The sequence below is a fragment of the Empidonax traillii genome, unplaced genomic scaffold, assembly GCF_003031625.1.
Source record: "Empidonax traillii isolate 1590-97213 ecotype Southwest subspecies unplaced genomic scaffold, ASM303162v1 scaffold166:size2381449, whole genome shotgun sequence".
NCBI lineage: Eukaryota > Metazoa > Chordata > Aves > Passeriformes > Tyrannidae > Empidonax > Empidonax traillii.
Window position 1 is genome coordinate 1,271,849 of NW_020955359.1, and position 18,316 is coordinate 1,290,164.

At 40.2% G+C, this 18,316-nt stretch overlaps 1 protein-coding gene and 1 long non-coding RNA gene across 5 annotated transcripts in view; one reads left to right on the forward strand and one right to left on the reverse strand.

Moving 5' to 3' along the window:
• Positions 1-18,316, forward strand: part of MYH11 (myosin heavy chain 11) — a 51,994-nt gene that overhangs the window by 19,919 nt on the left and 13,759 nt on the right. For 2 of the 4 annotated variants that reach the window (XM_027885419.1, XM_027885416.1), the window contains exons 5-26: positions 3,168-3,270; positions 4,451-4,471; positions 6,705-6,797; positions 7,691-7,754; positions 8,325-8,423; positions 9,246-9,389; positions 10,846-10,941; positions 11,313-11,431; positions 11,586-11,738; positions 11,952-12,125; positions 12,321-12,494; positions 12,927-13,041; positions 13,839-14,035; positions 14,196-14,317; positions 14,418-14,487; positions 14,631-14,791; positions 15,219-15,327; positions 15,959-16,090; positions 16,384-16,590; positions 16,956-17,093; positions 17,467-17,590; positions 18,000-18,171. In XM_027885419.1, the coding sequence (XP_027741220.1) occupies positions 3,168-3,270; positions 4,451-4,471; positions 6,705-6,797; positions 7,691-7,754; positions 8,325-8,423; positions 9,246-9,389; positions 10,846-10,941; positions 11,313-11,431; positions 11,586-11,738; positions 11,952-12,125; positions 12,321-12,494; positions 12,927-13,041; positions 13,839-14,035; positions 14,196-14,317; positions 14,418-14,487; positions 14,631-14,791; positions 15,219-15,327; positions 15,959-16,090; positions 16,384-16,590; positions 16,956-17,093; positions 17,467-17,590; positions 18,000-18,171 (2,787 nt within the window). Of the gene's footprint in view, positions 1-3,167; positions 3,271-4,450; positions 4,472-6,704; positions 6,798-7,690; positions 7,755-8,324; positions 8,424-9,245; positions 9,390-10,845; positions 10,942-11,312; positions 11,432-11,585; positions 11,739-11,951; positions 12,126-12,320; positions 12,495-12,926; positions 13,042-13,838; positions 14,036-14,195; positions 14,318-14,417; positions 14,488-14,630; positions 14,792-15,218; positions 15,328-15,958; positions 16,091-16,377; positions 16,591-16,955; positions 17,094-17,466; positions 17,591-17,999; positions 18,172-18,316 lie in introns of all 4 variants that reach the window. The other 2 variants (XM_027885417.1, XM_027885418.1) reach the window with 2 other exon arrangements.
• On the reverse strand, positions 1,959-3,895 carry LOC114058252. Its single transcript, XR_003571396.1, has 3 exons — positions 3,846-3,895; positions 2,188-2,340; positions 1,959-2,026 (listed from the first exon to the last, which is right to left on the reverse strand). It is a non-coding gene; the product is annotated as an uncharacterized LOC114058252 (long non-coding RNA).

The following is an 18,316-nucleotide window of genomic DNA, read 5'->3' on the forward strand; positions in this document are numbered from 1 at the left end:
CCCTCGCTGGCTGCTCTGTGCTCTGAGGCTTCCCACAGTGCCAGCACAGCCGGATTAAGGGATGTGTGAACGGGCAATTTTTGTGGTTCATTGCTTACTGAAACAAATGCTGGAAAATAAATTCTGCTGCTGCTTTTTAGATGTTTCCAAAAGTGGAATTAAGCTAGGTCTCATATCATAATATTAACGTAGAAAGCTTTCAAATTTTCAACAGCAACAAAAACTCCACTTTTTAAACCAATTTTCCCCAGTTATTCTCAAATGTACAAGAGTGCCAGTTACAGCACAGGCACAACCCTCAACAGTGGGGCCAACCTGTTAGTCTCACCTTGTCCAAATTTGGAAACCTATTCTAGCTGGGATGATTTTCATTTAAGGTGAAGGTAATGGAGTCATGGAGGATTCAGGAGCTCATGTGGTACAAAAACTCCATTATAGCTGAACACCATATATGTGAACTTATGTGCTTTAAATCCTGTACCAAGTTCCTAAAACAATGTCTGGCAAGAAACAAGGGAAGAATAAATTTAAATTATACCACACGATGTGAGAGCATCCACTTTGGAACATAATTTAGTCTGAGGAAAAGAGGCAGTCAGAAGAGAGGAGCAGGAGCCTCCTGGGAGGAACCCCATTGTATATGGTCCATGTCAAAACAATGTTTGCAGGGAAAAGACCCATCTTGAAAAATTCAGTCACTGAGCTTGACAGAGCGTGTAGATTTTAAAGCAGGTAGGATTTCTCAAACCACCTCACAAGGCAAGTTGTTTCTGCCACCCCCAAAATGTTGGTGCTTTAAGGCAGATGCAGAGAAAATACCCAGCACAACCAATTCTACTGCAGCTCAATAGTTCTAGGAAGAATTCCATCCTGTGAAGTGAACTAAGAGATTCACATGCTCTCCTCCCCCTGGGTCTCCCCTGGTAAGCTTCTTGATATTTACTTGGATCTGATCCAGCCACTCCTCCTCATTAGCTGGTTTTCAAACACATGGTATTGTGCCACTGAGATGAAATCTAGGTGCTGTCACACAGCTGTGATGCATCCTTCACAGTATGAGCTACTGATGTTGTTAAATGGACACTTGTTTATCAGACCTGTCTATTGGCATGGATGTTTAAAAATGATCTGATATGTTAAAATTAGATTTATTCATCAGCTCTAGATATTATTCTTCATTACTTATTGACCCTAGAGATTTTTTTCTTATTGTAGCTGTTGAGATTCTGTCTGTTTTCCATTTCATGTTGAAGCATTTCCATTTCATGTTGAGGAACTTTTTATTGTCTACTTCAAAAGGAAGTTAAAGCCCCAAAGTCTATCTGCAGAAAACAGGAGAGCCCTTAGCCTGTGCAGAAGCAAAGAGTTAAGGATGAAAGAACAGAACAAAATGTTAAGTAACTTAAGCATTACAGTATGATGGGATAATTACAAGTAAAATGATGCCATATATGGTAATACTCACAGAGATTCAGGGGAAAGCCAAATGATGGGCACTGCTGCCCTGGGAGAAAGGAAATGCAATTCGTGGAGTGATGAACTACAAATAACCTTTAATAAAATGGAATAGTTCAAAGTTTGTTTGAAGAAAGTTGTTTTGGTTGTTTTTTTTCCAAAGAAACAAAGTTGTAAGGTAGATTTATTTGAAAACTTTGTATGCATATGTCTTCAAACTGGTGTGCTTGGTTTGGAATTTTTCCCAGGACACTTAATTTTTATCAATAAAACATAGAAATGTTTTAGCACTGAAGCCCAGGCAGAAATGAATCCAACCTCTAAACTGTGCAAATTAACTCAGGTCTTGTGAAAAGGAATCTATTAATCTCAATTATTTCTGATTAAAACTCCAAAAGCCAGAAGAAACACTTCTAATCGTGTTGTACCTCAGGCAGGAATTGTTTCTGGTTTCCTAAGGTTTATATCACTGTCATTCTGTCTTGAAAGTTCTGCCCAGTTCTTACCCATATTTTTATGTCCATTTATCACTGGTCCCTTTCCCTGGTAGGGAAAATTAACTCCTGATTTCCTAATTAGGAAAAGAAGCAGAACTGCAATGGATCCAGCTAAACAGTTTCAGATTCAAAAGAGCTGACAAATAACCATGGGGTTTTTTTAATGTATTGTTCCTTTGTGGGTTTTTTTTAATCCATTTTAGTTTAGATCCAAAGAAAAAGGGGTCCAGCTTACATTTAGATTTGTTGCTCTGCTCACAGTACCAGCTTGACATAGTTGAAAGAACTAGTCTGCTACATCCACACCCAGTTTAATGCCCTCTTTGACAGCTGAGACAGGACAGTATAAAAACGGTTTTGTCCATATAATCATCAGAGCCAGAGGTATCTGGAAGACATAAGATGATGTAACACTTAGAGAGGACAAGTAGCCTGGGAATGTTCTATTGAGAAAAGACCGTGTAAATCTGTAGTTTGAAAACCACTCTTGTGCTTTAAGAGAGGGCTTAAGAGTTGAAAATAAACTTCCCCCTGGAAGTCTTCCAGGAGATAAGAAGTTACTGCTGCCTTCCTGCTCCCCAAGGGACACTGCCCAGAGCAGAGCAGGGATGCCAGTTCAGGTGGTCAGACATCTCCCCACATCAGATGTCCCTTCCTACCCAGTAAGGGACACTGCAGGCAGCTCCAGCCCTGCTCCCTCTGAATTCAAGGAGCATCTGGACACAGAGTTAGGATGAGGCAGAATCATTGTCTTCTCCCCACTGATACAAGATGTTAGTCTACTTTAATGCCAGAGTTTCAGAAGAGAAAACCATTTATTACTGATGATATTTTTTCTTGCTGCTGTACCACATCACAGCTAGTGTTGTCTTTTTTGATCTTATAATATAAGCAGACTCCCTGCCAGTTCCACTTCTCATAAATGTTCAGATGCTGCCAAAGGAAGATGAACTGCTGTTCAAAAATGCATCATGTTTTAGAATTCCCTTAAAATGGCCCAATGTCCACTCCTAATACTGCTGGGACAGAGATATAGCTCTGATAATGCAGTCTTTGCGTGCTGCAGTCAGGTGGATTTGGGAGATGGTGTTCTGGGGTAAATAATAACTGAGCCAGGTGTTTTCCAGTCCTGTTTTTATACAGTAATAACATCAACATGGCAGAAGGAGTCCACTAGTTACCTATCTTCTTTTGTGTTATTTTCTTTCCCCTCAGAGGTGAATCTGGTGCTGGCAAGACAGAAAATACCAAAAAGGTCATTCAGTACCTGGCTGTTGTTGCTTCATCACATAAGGGCAAAAAGGACACCACTGTCACTGTAAGTGAGCTCTTCATATCCAACTCTTCCTCAGGCCTTTTAGGGCTGTGCTGAGGTGACATTGTTAACAGCAAGTCATTGGCTGTGGCTTGTCAAACAGCTGACATATTAAGAGTACACAGTTACATCACAGCTCTATGTTTATGGGGAAAAAAATTTGTTTGACACCATCTTAGGCATCAAATCAGAATGTACCTCGAGAGAACAGAAATATTCATGGCTTTCCATATGCATAGCACCTATTTATATCCCAGTACGAAAGCCTGGAAGTCTGCAAGGGCTCAAGTCCTTATTTTACCCCTGACCTCTGGCAACTAAGAAGTTTGGGAAAGCCTGTAAATAACACATGGTCCAACTGCGTCACAAAAATTTATACCAGCATTTAAACTTCCAAAGTTTTGATTGGATTTGTTAGTGAGTTCTCTTACTAACCATCAAAGAGTCCCAAAACTTGGCTTTTCTTTTTACTCCTCTGTCAGAGGTAACAATTTTGAAAGGCGGAATTTTTTCTAAGTACTTTGTTCCTTCAAAATTCGTCATAGACTTGGCTTAGAGACTGAAGTTCATTTTCTTACTTTGAACCATAATACAAGCTGATACCCCTCCATTTCCTGGAGATCATTAGCATGGCTGTGTCTCTCAACTGTCTTTGCTGTTCCCAGTATGAGCCCAGGTCCTCGGAGCACTCCAGAGCACAGGCTGTGCTGAGACAGACCTTAAAGCAAACATCCATCAGATAGGAGCTGAGACAAAGTCTAATTTGTCCAATAACATGCTGAAAAAGAGCAATTCAGTGATTGGGACTACTGGCACTGCAGTTTCAGCCCTTAAAATATAATGAATGGCAAAATGCTTCAGTTGCACCATGGAAGAGCTAGGGATTTATCACAAAAATGTTTGTCCTTGCCTGGTCCGGAGAGACTAATCTGGAGCTGGGTCCAAATCCCATCCCTTTGCTTCAGGTTGTAGTTTTTTTTTTCCTTCACCTAAAATGCTCTCTATATGTTAATGGTATTTGTACTCTTGTTATGTCTGCAATAGATTGTTTGTATCTGTATTCCTGGTTTATTTGCATGGAAACTGTGTATTGGTTATTTTAATACAGGAAAAAAAACAATAAAAATGTCTGTCTAACGGAAATTATACTGACACTTGTTTTATACCATGTTATTCAATACAGCAAGGTCCATCTTTTGCTTACGTGAGTAACTTAGACTGTTTGGTGTGTGTTTGAGGCACGGAGTGTAGATCTGCATGCTATTGTTGCACCCCAAAAATTTAAGAGATTTGATTGAAATACGTTGTATGATATGACAAAAAGCAACAATAGCACCAAATGCTCTCACAAATCAACCCTAACTGTGTCAGGCTCCATGGCAAAGAATGAGGTCTGACACAGGCAGGGTCATCTTTCAAATATCACTCTCTTCTTTATCTCTCTGTGTTCCAATTGCCATAGTTTGAATTCAATTTCCCACAATCCTGGAAGAGCCTTTCAGCCTGAAATTAAGTAACGTGATTTCTGAATGAAATACCCAAAAGCTTTCTTTGCTTCAGGTTGAACTTTTTAGGACGGTTGTGAAATAATCCCTAAACCTCACAGTGTTTGATTCGTTTGGCTGCATGCTTTCCATTGGTCATTGCTTTCAGTTCCATGGAACTGCTGAGGTTTGTTCACGTGCACAAGAGTCAGCATGTTCTCAGCCTGCTGCTATAACAGTGATTCCCACTGCAGCGTGTCTGCAGGTGTGTTTCAGCAACTTCTGACAGGGAAGCTCCTCTCTTGTGTTGTGCCCTCCCAGCATTCCAATGTTTTGGGAATACAGGCAGGTTTGCTGGCATATTCTTTGTGTTCCTGTGCCAGACAAGTGGGATTTTTTTTTTTTTTTAATGGGGTCTTTTTTCCCCCCCATACTGACTGCTGCCTCTCAGACTCCAGCTATGACAAAGGGCAGTGTGCTGTGTGCCCTGAAGTTAATTTAGTCCTTTCCTTGACAATCTCTCTGCAAAAAAATCATTAATGGTTGATGAGTTGGGTGGACTCAGAGCTGTACACAATGCTGGTCACTTGGAGTCATGGTTTTATCCCCCAAGTTTATGGCATAGTTCAGGTCTCACGAGAAGCAGGCGGTCTCTGGCTCAGGTATATTTGGCAGACAAGGCTCTGTTTTAGCTGTGACCATCAGATTTCAGCAACACCCTCCTCTTACACTGGAGTTTTCAAACCCACAGAGTGTAACTGGACAGAGTTGATCAGTGCAGAGAATCCTCAGGGACTTCTAGGAATTCACGGCTTATTCTAGGATTTTCTGTGTTAGCTTGTTTGGAAATCTTCCCTCCCTTTTTGTCCAACTCTTGGGTAGTAAGGTTTTTAATTATATTTTTGAGGTATTTTGAGGTATATTGCCACAGAATTCAAGAGACATTCAGGAGCGACATTTAGAAAAAAGTTACAAGTTTTGCACACTAATTGGGAAGCACTTGAATTTTCCAAACTATTTCCTAGATTCAATTGAAATATTACCTGATTTTCTAATTAAAATTATTTAAAATATATCATATTATCTGTGAAGGACTTTTTCCTTTTCAGGGTGAGTTGTTTGAAATAACGCATGTTACTACAGAGTAGTACTCAAAGAATAGGATGACAAGAAGCAAATGTGAAAGTAAATGGTTTCATAGGACAGAGCTAAATGAAAAATTCAGAAAAGATGGATATATATACAAAGGATTTTTTAAACTGCATTAATTTGCTTAGAAATAGAATTAGGCAAATAAATGGAATTAAATGCATGCTTGTTTCATTGCATGATTCGTTTCCTTAAAAATTACCAATCACAATTAACAATATAATATTAGGTTTGTGTGTTTGCATGAGAATTCATTACCCTAGTTTGAAATATCAATGCAATTCCATATTTAACCTAAGTAGCCTTGCATGGATCATTATTAATAGACTTGATGAAATCTGCTTTGTAGCTTTGTGCTGCATTACATTAAAATGATTCTCAGCAAGTTATTCTAATTACATTGTCATTTGCTAGCAAAGGATCTCAATAAACTAACTTGGAAAAGACATGCTAGAGGTTCCTTTAAGAATATCCCTTTAAAACCGATATTAAACCGGAAAAAATAATTGACACCGAATGACCCTTTTTTTAACAAAGGCCAGTCATGATGCTAAACAGATTAATAGAGTTTGATCTGTCACAGGCAACAGGGCTGGAAAAGGGTCATGTTTACAGGGCAGCAGTCAATTACACAAATATATAAACACAAAGATTAACAGAGAATGAAAACAAATCCATACGAAATGCAGTATTCAGCAAAAAAATTTAGAGATTTACATTTCACCTTTTACTCCAGTGTACATGTGTTAGTTTAAACTAAGAAATTATTAATTTTAGTGTTAACTGCTTCTGAATGAATTTTAGGGTGAGCTGGAAAAACAGCTTCTACAGGCAAATCCTATTCTTGAAGCTTTTGGAAATGCCAAAACTGTGAAGAATGACAACTCCTCCAGATTCGTAAGTAGGAGAAATCCAGTTGGGTTAGGGGGGGAGGTAAAACACATTTTGAAACCTAGTGTATAGACAGTGGCCCCCATCAGTGCTTCTCATTAAAGAAGGTTTGAAAACTAATCCCTTAAAAACACTGTAGAATTCCTCTCTGAAACAAGAGTTTGGTGTAATAGAAGATTAAAGAACAAGCTCAAATTTGACAATACCATTGTCCTCCCACTTTCTACGTGTGACCTTCCAGAGTCAATTCCTGCTCCAGGATTTATCCACCTTCAGAATATTTGCCAACAAAATCTGTACTTCGTCTTTGCACCACTGTTGAGCGTGTATCTCATAAGGTGTGACTCCAATGGTTAATATATTAAAGGAAAAACAACCTGAGAAAAAATAAAAATGACTACACACATTTGAGTTAGAATGTTGTGAGCTGATGGTTGTCACCCTCTGACAACAATTCTTTCTGGGAGTGCTGGCAGATACCCGTTTTCCCTGCAGACCCTCATGTCCTGCCTCTGCTCTCTCCCTGCAAGGTTCAGGGATCCACGCAGATCAACCTTAGAGCAGAGGGAGTTGCACAATTCCAGTGCTATTCCCTCATTTGCCCTGTGGAAATCAAAGTAGAAAACAGATGCTGTCCTATCCCAGCTTCCAAAGCCAGTAGGGAGAACTCCTTTCCCTCTAAGTGTCTGAATGCAATGTGGGGGGAATTTGTGCAGGGGGGTTATCAGAGAAGTTCCCTTCCTTGAAAGGAAGGCTTTTCCAGGGGTCGTCCCAGCAGGAGGGAATCGAGCGCGTTATTCTTAGGAGGAAGATGTACATATCTTATGAAGCAGACTTAATACTGATATTGGAAAACCTGGCATAACCTGGAAGAATCTAGATCTTTGTTTCATTCACAGGGCAAATTCATCCGCATCAACTTCGATGTGACGGGCTACATCGTCGGGGCAAACATAGAGACTTGTATCCTTTTCAGTGAGCTGCCCTGGAGGCTTAACTAGGGTGAGCAGAGGGAAGCAAGATAAACAAGCTCTACTGCATGTCTAAGAAAGGCAAATATTGCAGAGCCTGGTATAAACAAAGATGGAGGGAAGTGACTCCCTTTGTGCTGGTATCAGCTGCTCAGTTTGCCCTGCTCTCGCATCTACATTTTCAGGTCTGTTTTCCCAGCTATAGGAAAGTGGGTTATTAGCCATAAACAGCTTCAGAAAATGGAGGCACCATACCTAAGGTATGGAATTATATTGTGGCTATTATTTTTATATCTTTGATTTTAGAGGCATTTATGTCTGTTGTGCTTATTACCATGATTACCAGCATTTACCATGCAATAAGAGGTAGGAAATTGAGCTGCTTATTGTGGTAAGAATGATACCAACACCGGAGCTCCTGCCACAGAATTGGACACGTTCACGTTAGACAAGCTCGTGACAAATATTTCTGCAGTGCTGTTGATGGTTCTGAGGTTGATGGCACAGTCAAGGAAGGACTGAAACACATCACTGACTTTTTTTTAACATACTTGACAAACAGATTTGCTTGAAAAATCCCGTGCTATTCGTCAGGCTAAAGACGAGCGGACATTTCACATCTTCTACTATTTGATTGCTGGAGCTTCTGAACAAATGAGAAGTGAGTTACCTACTAATGATTCTCTCATCTCATTGAACAGTCTGAGCAATGGCTCACCTAAGTATTCATCTTCATTTCTTTAATTGTATGTCACTCAGTCCTTTCTATGAATAAACAGCCCTCTAGCTATAGAAAAGAATTGTCTCAAGTGAATTATAAGAAAGCACCAATTGATGTCCCCCTGTTTGAGGCAGGTTGTTTGCAGTTTACAGGAAATTTCAATTTACAGGAAATGTAGACTCATTCAGATCCCATCCTGAATAACATCAAAAAGACAAACTGGGAAGAGTTATTCATTGTTTTACACAAAAGAAATTGGGGGTTCCAATAAGAACATCAGCTTGTGGTTTTAAGATAAATTAAGAGAATGTCTTTCCCACAGCACAGCATTGCTATGAAACCCACAGAAGGCTGAAGAGCCTTTCAGTTTGGCCACTTTGGTTGTTACCTGCTTCCATTCTAATTATTATCTGCTACGAATCCCAAGAGAGAGAGGCATAATTCTGAATAGTTACATATGGCTCTAAATCAAAGAACTTTGGGAAGAATGGCTCAGACTTGAGTCCTTAGGGTACAAAATTACACCAAGATGCAGAGACATTCCTCAGTCTAATGAAAACTGGAAACTTTATACCATTAAGCCTGCTAAATAAAGAGTTACTTTGAAAATATCTGTGCACTACAAAACCTCAAACTCCTCATACAAGCAGAGTCTTCCTTTGGTGAAAATGTTGGGGGATTTTCTGTTGTTCTTAAGGAGAATTCGTGAACTAAGAGCATTAAGTAGAAGCACTTAAATAAAGGTTTTCTTTTTCTTTTTAGATGATCTGTTGCTGGAAGGCTTCAACAATTATACCTTTCTATCTGGTGGCTACGTACCTATTCCTTCTCAACAAGATGATGAAATGTTCCAGGAGACCTTGGAAGCCATGAAAATCATGGGCTTTACTGATGAGGAGCAGACAGGTGAGAATTATTAGCAACACTGTATTCAAGGTACACATCACAAAATACAGAGATTCAAATGCAGAGGTTAATTCTGTTCAGAATAATCACTTTGCAAAATATACATATGAAGATGCTACATTCACATAAAAAAAATTAAGATTATTTAGATTTTATGTCCATGTTTCTGTCTGTCTGAATGAAAAACTGCAAGGCTTTTTCTTATGAGTCTCTTAAATTCCAAAACACCTGCTTGTGGGAGGAACAACGTACTCCTGACCCATCTGAATTCCACATCACTGAGGCAGGGTCAGCATAGCAAAGTACTGTAACACATGGTGTTTTGAAAGGTAATTTGTGTTTATGAAAGGGAAGATTTCTCACCAGAACTCCCTACATACCCAAAAAAGATCACTGAATTCAAGCCAGCTCTACCAACAGTAATGACCATTTAAAGCAATTTTTTCAGAACTTTCCAACAACTAGCACGAAAAAGTTGCAAAATAATCTGATTTATTTTTGAAAGAAATGGAACTGGCTCAAAAACTCACAGGAGTTCACTGATCCAGAGAAAAGAGAAAGAAAAACAAAGAGGAATGAAACAACAAGTAAACTATCTCGGAAACATTTTTTCAGAGACATCCACTCGCGTAACTTTTACCTCACACTGTTGCTCCGAGCGTGGGGCTTCAGTTGGTGTGTGCACTGCCCTTGGGTCCAAATTGCCATGCCCCAGGTGACACCTGGTGGCAAAACCAGCATCATCCCATCACTGCAGCTTTGGAGCAGCTGCGGCCCTGGCAGAGCTCCCTGGAGATGCTGAGCAAAAACGGTGTTAATTTACCAAATAAGCAAATACAACCCCCTAGATTTACGCAGTCTCCTCTGTAACAGGCCAGTAGATTTTACTCCCTGAAGTTAGGTGACATCAAATTTGTGTATATTTTAGTAATCAAACATTAATCAATTACTTTTCTGTACTTTGACACTAACCCTTCGAAGATATGTATGCATTTGATTTCAGCTGCATAACTAAATATCCTCATGCTCCTGCACCTTCAGAAGGGCCACACATTTCAGAAGCTGCCAGTGATTTAGATATTTTTTTTATTTTAAAGACAGAGGTATTCTTGAGTGACTGAGCAGGGAGTGCTCACAAGTGACTCACAAGGCACTGTGAGTGGGAGATGAATTCCTGAGATGTGGGTCTGTCAGGGGAGCCAGCATAACTTAGCTTGGAGGTGCTGGTGTTCCCAGACTGGCTACTTTTTACTCCACTACACAATTTGCTGAAATTGGTGCTGAACCAGCTCTCAGACTCCTGCAGTTTATTGCACAGCCCTTTAAAGCAAGCCTAACTCCTTCCAGAGAGGTCCAGATTACCACAGGCAGTAAATTAATGTCTGTTATTGCAGAGAACTGAGCTTTCCAAGTGTGGCCATTCTGTTCTTCCCTTACACAATCTGTTCTCTTACAGCCATACTGAGGGTGGTTTCATCTGTCCTACAACTGGGTAACATTGTCTTCAAGAAGGAGAGAAACACTGATCAAGCTTCTATGCCAGACAATACTGGTATGATTTACCACTTTAAAATTTAGTTACTATTAAGAAATCATTAAAATAGCAACTGGATAAGCACCCTTTATCGGTATTTTTTATTTAATTGCTATTACCTATGTAGCTATGTAGACTTTTAAACATGTACTAGACTTAAAAATAGCTCAATTATCATTACCATTTCTAGTAATCTTGAATCTATAAATTGATGAACAGTACTTGGATCACAAATGATACTTTTATGGCAAGTGTCATCTCTTGTATGTACAATAGAGGAGCTTTTAAGATAAATAACTTCACATACTCGCTGAGCTACTCGTATTCACACTTACTGACCTGCTAAGAGAAAATCCCATCTGAAATAAAATCTCACTCTTTTATTCTAGCTGCACAGAAAGTGTGTCACCTGATGGGGATTAATGTGACAGATTTCACAAGATCTATTCTAACCCCAAGGATCAAAGTGGGACGAGATGTTGTCCAGAAAGCTCAGACCAAAGAGCAGGTATCTGTGCAGTCTGCTCAGCTCTCCTGAAGCTCTTCTCCCTTTTTCTTACATCTTATCAAAAGGGAAATGTTGGTTTTCTGTCTCATTATCTCTACAAAAACTGGCAGTTAAGTGAGTTTCTCCTTTGAAAACTTCCACTTACTTCTTCCAGGCGGACTTTGCCATAGAGGCTTTGGCCAAGGCGAAATTTGAGCGTCTTTTCCGCTGGATCCTCGCTCGTGTGAACAAAGCCCTGGATAAAACAAAAAGACAAGGCGCTTCCTTCTTGGGGATCCTTGACATTGCTGGATTTGAGATTTTTGAGGTACGTGCTGTGGGGCACAAGCTGACTGAACTCTGTATTGTCATGGATATAAGGTGACAAGAATCTGGCAGAATGCTCCTACAGGTCTTTATATTTGAATTACTCCAATACACAACAAATAAATAGAAAGTAGCAAGTATCATCTTGCCGTTTAAGTTCGCTCTTGAAGATCTCTTCCTAACATTAGGAATTCACTTTTTTTCCTCTTCACAGATCAATTCCTTTGAGCAGCTGTGCATCAACTACACTAATGAGAAACTTCAGCAGCTTTTCAACCACACCATGTTTATCCTGGAGCAAGAGGAATACCAGCGAGAAGGCATTGAATGGAATTTCATTGACTTTGGCCTTGACCTGCAACCTTGCATTGAGCTGATTGAAAGACCTGTAAGACAATCTCTCTATAGGTGGGATAGTGCATAAGTTGCATCAGGGCCCAGCTATGTATCTGTTAACTAAGAGAGTTCTTTAAGGCGTTTCAGATCCTTTATTGCCTGGGATGATTTGTAACCTATGGGGGGAAGAAGGTGGGGCTTTGTTTCTGCCTGCAAAGACACTGATCTGATATCACTCCCCTTGCAGACCAACCCTCCAGGTGTCCTGGCTCTGCTGGATGAAGAGTGTTGGTTCCCCAAAGCTACTGACACGTCCTTTGTGGAGAAACTAATGGCAGAACAGGGCAACCATCCCAAATTCCAGAAGCCCAAGCAACTCAAGGATAAAACTGAGTTCTGTATCATGCACTATGCAGGAAAGGTACTGGCAGATTGAGCTATTCTGACTTGGGGAATTTGGATTCTTTGATACCCGAATGGTAAAAGAGAAATGCAGCATGGATAAGGGGTGGCTTTAATTATGAAATATGTATATTAAGTGCTTTGATTACAAAACATATGAAATAAGATTTGCAAAACAGTCATGGTTGTGCTAAGCTCACAAGGAAAAAAAAAATAATGGGCACTGAGGTTATTGAAAATCCAAGCTATTGAAAATCTGGATTCTTTTCTAGCAAGCAGACATTTTTAAAACCCTAGTATATGTGAGAATAAAAACTCACTCTCAACCCTAGAAAGCTTTTCACATTGTTGTTATTTGTATGATATTGTGTTAATATGGTGCCCTGTGTTCTTGGGCACTCCAGATTTCTTTATCAAGAGCTGATTTTTGACATAGCACTGTTCCTTGCAGGTTACCTACAATGCAACTGCCTGGCTAACAAAGAACATGGATCCACTAAATGACAATGTGACCGCTCTGCTGAACCAGTCATCAGACAAATTTGTAGCAGACCTTTGGAAAGACGGTAAGAATCACAACTCTAAATCACTGATGCGGTTTAAAGGGAGAAACTCCTACCAGACCTTTTTGACAGCCACCCCTTGCTGGCAGGACACAACTATAAACATGATTAGCATAGAAGAGACTGAACTAACAAGAATGTGTTCTAAAGACATTTATAGAACACTTCATCAAATAGTTTTAAGCACTATGAAAAAAAAGTCCTTACTTAATATTACTCCTGCCCAATTCTCTCCCAGGATGTATAATCTGCTTGAGTTTAGCTGAGAAAGTCTGAATGCTTATAAAATACTTTGTCTTTAAAAAGTTTACATGGATCTGTAACACATAGAGTACAGTATAAATATTTGATTCATGGACATAAACATGCATTCAAACACCAGCAAGGTGGCTCTGAATTATCAAATAAGTGAGGGAGATGATTAGCTATACTTTGAGGAATCATTGAGTAACAGACGGGAATTAAGAGATGATGATGTTCCTAGTTCTGACACCAACCTACCAACTAGATATTCTGTAGGAGGATTGTTGGTTTTAGAGCAAAGAAAATCAAATATATCCTGGATATTTAATGGCTTCATTGTGTCACAAGTTAACAAAGATCCTCATTTTCATGTTTGACTGTAGTAAACTTTTTACCCAGAGGGTCTTTTAGTACTTTTGTCAGAATGCTTCTACTGCATCAAAAATATACTGGTCCTCTTTGGCAAGTAGCAGTTTACCAATGCCAGTGACAGGTGTAACGTGAGGCAGGGACAGTTTATATGAGCACTTCTATTCACACCTTCTTTTTCATTTCAGTGGACCGCATAGTCGGGCTGGACCAAATGGCCAAGATGAGTGAGAGCTCCTCACTCCCTAGTGCTTCAAAAACCAAGAAGGGCATGTTCCGTACCGTTGGACAACTCTATAAGGAGCAGCTGACCAAACTGATGACCACCTTAAGGAATACCAATCCCAACTTTGTCCGCTGCATCATTCCAAATCATGAAAAAAGGGTAAATTCCAAATGCTCAATCTTCACCCTCCTGGCACATCATTCCTGCTGAGCTCTCACTGCACCTGACAGATGTTTGAATGATGTCTTCAAACATAGGTGGATGGTAACATCTCTGTAAATCTCTACTGTGCTAAAAGTACCTTCTGTTCCCTTTTCAGTCTGGCAAACTCGATGCCCATTTAGTGCTGGAGCAGCTGCGCTGCAATGGTGTCTTGGAAGGCATCCGTATCTGCCGGCAGGGATTCCCCAACAGGATTGTCTTCCAGGAGTTCCGTCAGCGGTAGGAACCCCTCAGCCCTAACTCTGGCTTTAATAGTGCTTTAATGCATGCAAACCATTTAATGTGTTCCAACCTCCCTAACATAAACATCCTTTGGCAGATATGAGATCCTCGCTGCAAGTGCTATTCCTAAAGGATTCATGGATGGGAAGCAGGCTTGCATACTCATGGTGAGGAGAGCATTTTTGATCCTATCAATAATCAGGTCTATACTTCCTATGTAGAAGAGTTGAGACTGAATAGAAATGAGAAGTGATTTTTAATACCCTAAACCTCAGCACTGGAGTTAACAAATATCCCTGTTTTCCCCCAGATCAAAGCACTGGAACTTGATCCCAACTTGTATAGAATTGGACAGAGTAAAATCTTCTTCAGAACTGGTGTTCTGGCTCACCTGGAAGAAGAGAGAGACCTGAAGATCACAGATGTCATTATTGCCTTCCAAGCCATGTCCCGAGGCTACCTGGCAAGAAAGTAAGAATATGTACTAACAGAAAGAATGTCTTGTGCAGCAGAATATCTACAGGGGCCTTTAGTTCTCCATAAAACAAACTGAAGATATTAAGGCCTGATTTATTATTTGTATTGAATTAGAAAACTTGTGTCCAGTGAAGGACTCACACCCAGAACTAGATGTACACTTTGTCATCTGTGCCTACCTAGGGAGTACAAACAGCCCAAACCAGAAGGCTAAAGAAAACACCAGGCAGCTAACCAGAGTTATCACTTTCCTCAGGAAAGTACAGGCAGTCTGAGCAACAGAAGAATTTGTGCCAGACTTCTCAAAATATGTGGCTTCTCAGCAGACTCTCATGCCAGAGTTTATTTGCTTAATGTGTGTACCTTGCAGACACCTTGTATTCTCAGACTGAACCAATTTGCTTTATGTTTTTAATCACAGGGCCTTTGCCAAGAGACAGCAACAGCTGACTGCAATGAAGGTTATCCAAAGAAATTGTGCTGCTTACCTGAAGCTGAGGAACTGGCAGTGGTGGAGACTGTTCACTAAAGTGAGTGACTGCTATCAGTGAATCTCTCCTCAGTTTTCCTTAAGAAATGAAATGCAGGTGGTACTGAGGTAGTTATTGTCAGGCACAGTCCTTGTTCCAAAGTCCATTGCAGCTGATGGTAAGAACCTCATTAGCTTCACAAAATTTGGGGTTAGAGATACTCTGGATAGTTGTATAATGCCATTAACATTAAAGTTAGTTCTATATTGAGAGAAAACAAACTAGTTAAGCAGAGATTCATAAAAGATTTTGCCTGTTTAGGGACTTTTTTAATTGCCAAAAAATGAAATAATTTCACAGGGGTGGGTAATGAGAACACTGAGTAAAACTGAATTTTCTGACCACGCAGAGTGATACAGGTGTGGTGAACACAGTAGCTCAGGAATTCCCTAACTGGACACTAAACACATTCCTGCTAGGCACTCATACAAATTAAGTCCATTTTCCTACCAAGAGCAGCTAAGGCTCACAGCTTTAAAGACATTCCCAACAAGTATGGCTGGTCAGTATTTGTCCAGTCTTGAGCCACGACAGCACCACCACTACTGCCAGTCAGCCCAGCACCTTTAAGTACCATGCTCAGCAACATCAATCCTGACAGGAAACATTCTTAAAAAACCTCTATTTGCAGGTGAAACCACTGCTGCAAGTCACCCGCCAAGAGGAAGAAATGCAGGCCAAGGATGAAGAACTACAGAAAACTAAGGAAAAACAACAAAAAGCAGAGAATGAATTGAAGGAGCTGGAACAGAAACACAGCCAGGTGATTTACAGCTCTGAGCCTCTGGGAAACACTAGCCCTTCTTCTACCATTTCTAGAAGCTGTAACATATTATAATAAAGGTGTTTGTTACCCTTGTACTCATGATTGTATTCACAGTGATGGTCCAGAACAAAAGTTCAGTACAGACAAACTCCCAGTTACCTCCTAAAGGCCCAACATCCACACAAGAACATGTGGTAGAGCTGCCTGCCTGCACCCCAGGACTGCTCAATCAAACAACACTGTAGGGCAATTTGCAGTCCAAGCCTTAACTTCCTATTTTCTTTGCACAGCTTGTGGAAGAGAAGAACCTCCTCCAGGAGCAGCTTCAGGCAGAAACTGAACTGTACGCCGAGGCTGAAGAGATGAGAGTCCGTTTAGCTGCTAAGAAACAAGAGCTGGAAGAGATTCTGCACGAGATGGAAGCCAGAATCGAGGAAGAGGAGGAGCGCAGCCAGCAGCTGCAAGGAGAGAAGAAAAAGATGCAACAACAGATGCTGGTAAGGAGGGATAAGTGACAAATACAGACAATAACTTGGGTCTCACTGAGAAAAACTGAGACTGGCAAACCTCAGATCCCATGACAGCGCTTGTTACACAGCCCTCTGCAGAGTGCACGTCTGTGCCACTGAAGTAAGAACAATCAACTGACGCCCTTTCTTCCAGACTTCCCTTCTTCCCCATCTCAATTTTAGGCAATTTTTTCTCTAAAAAAGCGTTTTAACCCATCTTTCCTTCAGTGTCACCAAGTATTACAATTGTCTAGTTCTTAATAAAAACAACAAAGTCTACAACGTACTCCACATACTGCAACAAAAGTGAAGTATTTCTTTATCTAAATATTATTTCTTTTTCTTTCTCAAAGGACCTTGAGGAACAGCTGGAAGCAGAAGAAGAAGCAAGGCAGAAACTGCAACTTGAAAAAGTAGCAGCAGATAGCAAGATAAAGAAAATGGAAGATGATATTCTGATAATGGAAGATCAGAATAACAAGCTAACCAAAGTAAGTGTGCTGGGTCCATTTTCTTCCTCTGCAAACAATGAAAGTTGAGAGAACACCTTCTCTTGGTTTTTGACTAATTTCAACCAAACTTCATTATTAAAACTGGAAGTATGCAAGTATTCCAGTACTTTCTGACAGGGAATGCTCCTGTGAACTGGCCCTGTACTTACCAGCACAGGATTCTAACAGCAGCAGGTTGGAGAACATGGAAGTCACAGACACCACTCCTCACTTTCTCTGTAATCAAAAATTTGAAATGTATCAATGTAGTCTCAAAAGATAGTCTCTTGGGCATTTTTTGTTGGCAGAGAGTTGATGCATGATCACCAATGACAGACACTTTTGCTAACAGAAGTATTTTATTTTTCTTAAGGAAAGAAAACTCCTTGAGGAAAGAATAAGCGATCTAACAACAAATCTTGCAGAAGAAGAAGAAAAAGCCAAAAATCTCACAAAGCTCAAGAACAAACATGAATCTATGATTTCAGAACTTGAAGGTAGCATGACCAATAGTTTCTTGGGGTTTTTTGCTTATTTTGTTGTTGTTGGTTTTGTTGTTGCCTTGGAACAGAACAAAATAACCCAACCAGACTCTGGAGAAAACTTCCAAAAAATCTGTGAGGTATTTTCCAGATTTCTTATGCTGAAACCACTTCGTACATGAGAATCACCAAAACTCCTGGGTGCACAAACCACAGTCACCTTTTATTTTTACGTAAAAAGGGGTAGAGAGAAAATTTGAGAAAATAAATTAATGCTTCTTTTGGAGAAAGATAAATAAATTAATCTTTAGAATGGTTAGACATAAGGTATTGCATGTTGCTTGAAAAACACAGTGACTGGTAGTTAAATGTATGAACTCCTTTCACTACCACACTCTGGTGACCAAAATCCTTCATTTTTCAGTGCGGCTGAAGAAAGAAGAGAAGAGCAGACAAGAACTGGATAAAGTTAAGAGGAAGTTGGAAGGGGAGGCAAATGATCTACATGAGCAGATTGCAGAGCTCCAGGCCCAAATTGCTGATCTGAAGGCACAACTAGCCAAGAAGGAGGAAGAGCTGCAGGCTGCTCTAGCCAGGTATTCACTCCTCAGCCCGCAGACAGGTGAAACCCCAGGCTGGAACTTGTCCCTTTCTGGACACTGAGAAGCTGCAGCCATGAATCTCATTTCTCAGTTCATCCTTCCTGTGTGCTTCCCCATTATTCAAATTTCCTTTTGCAAA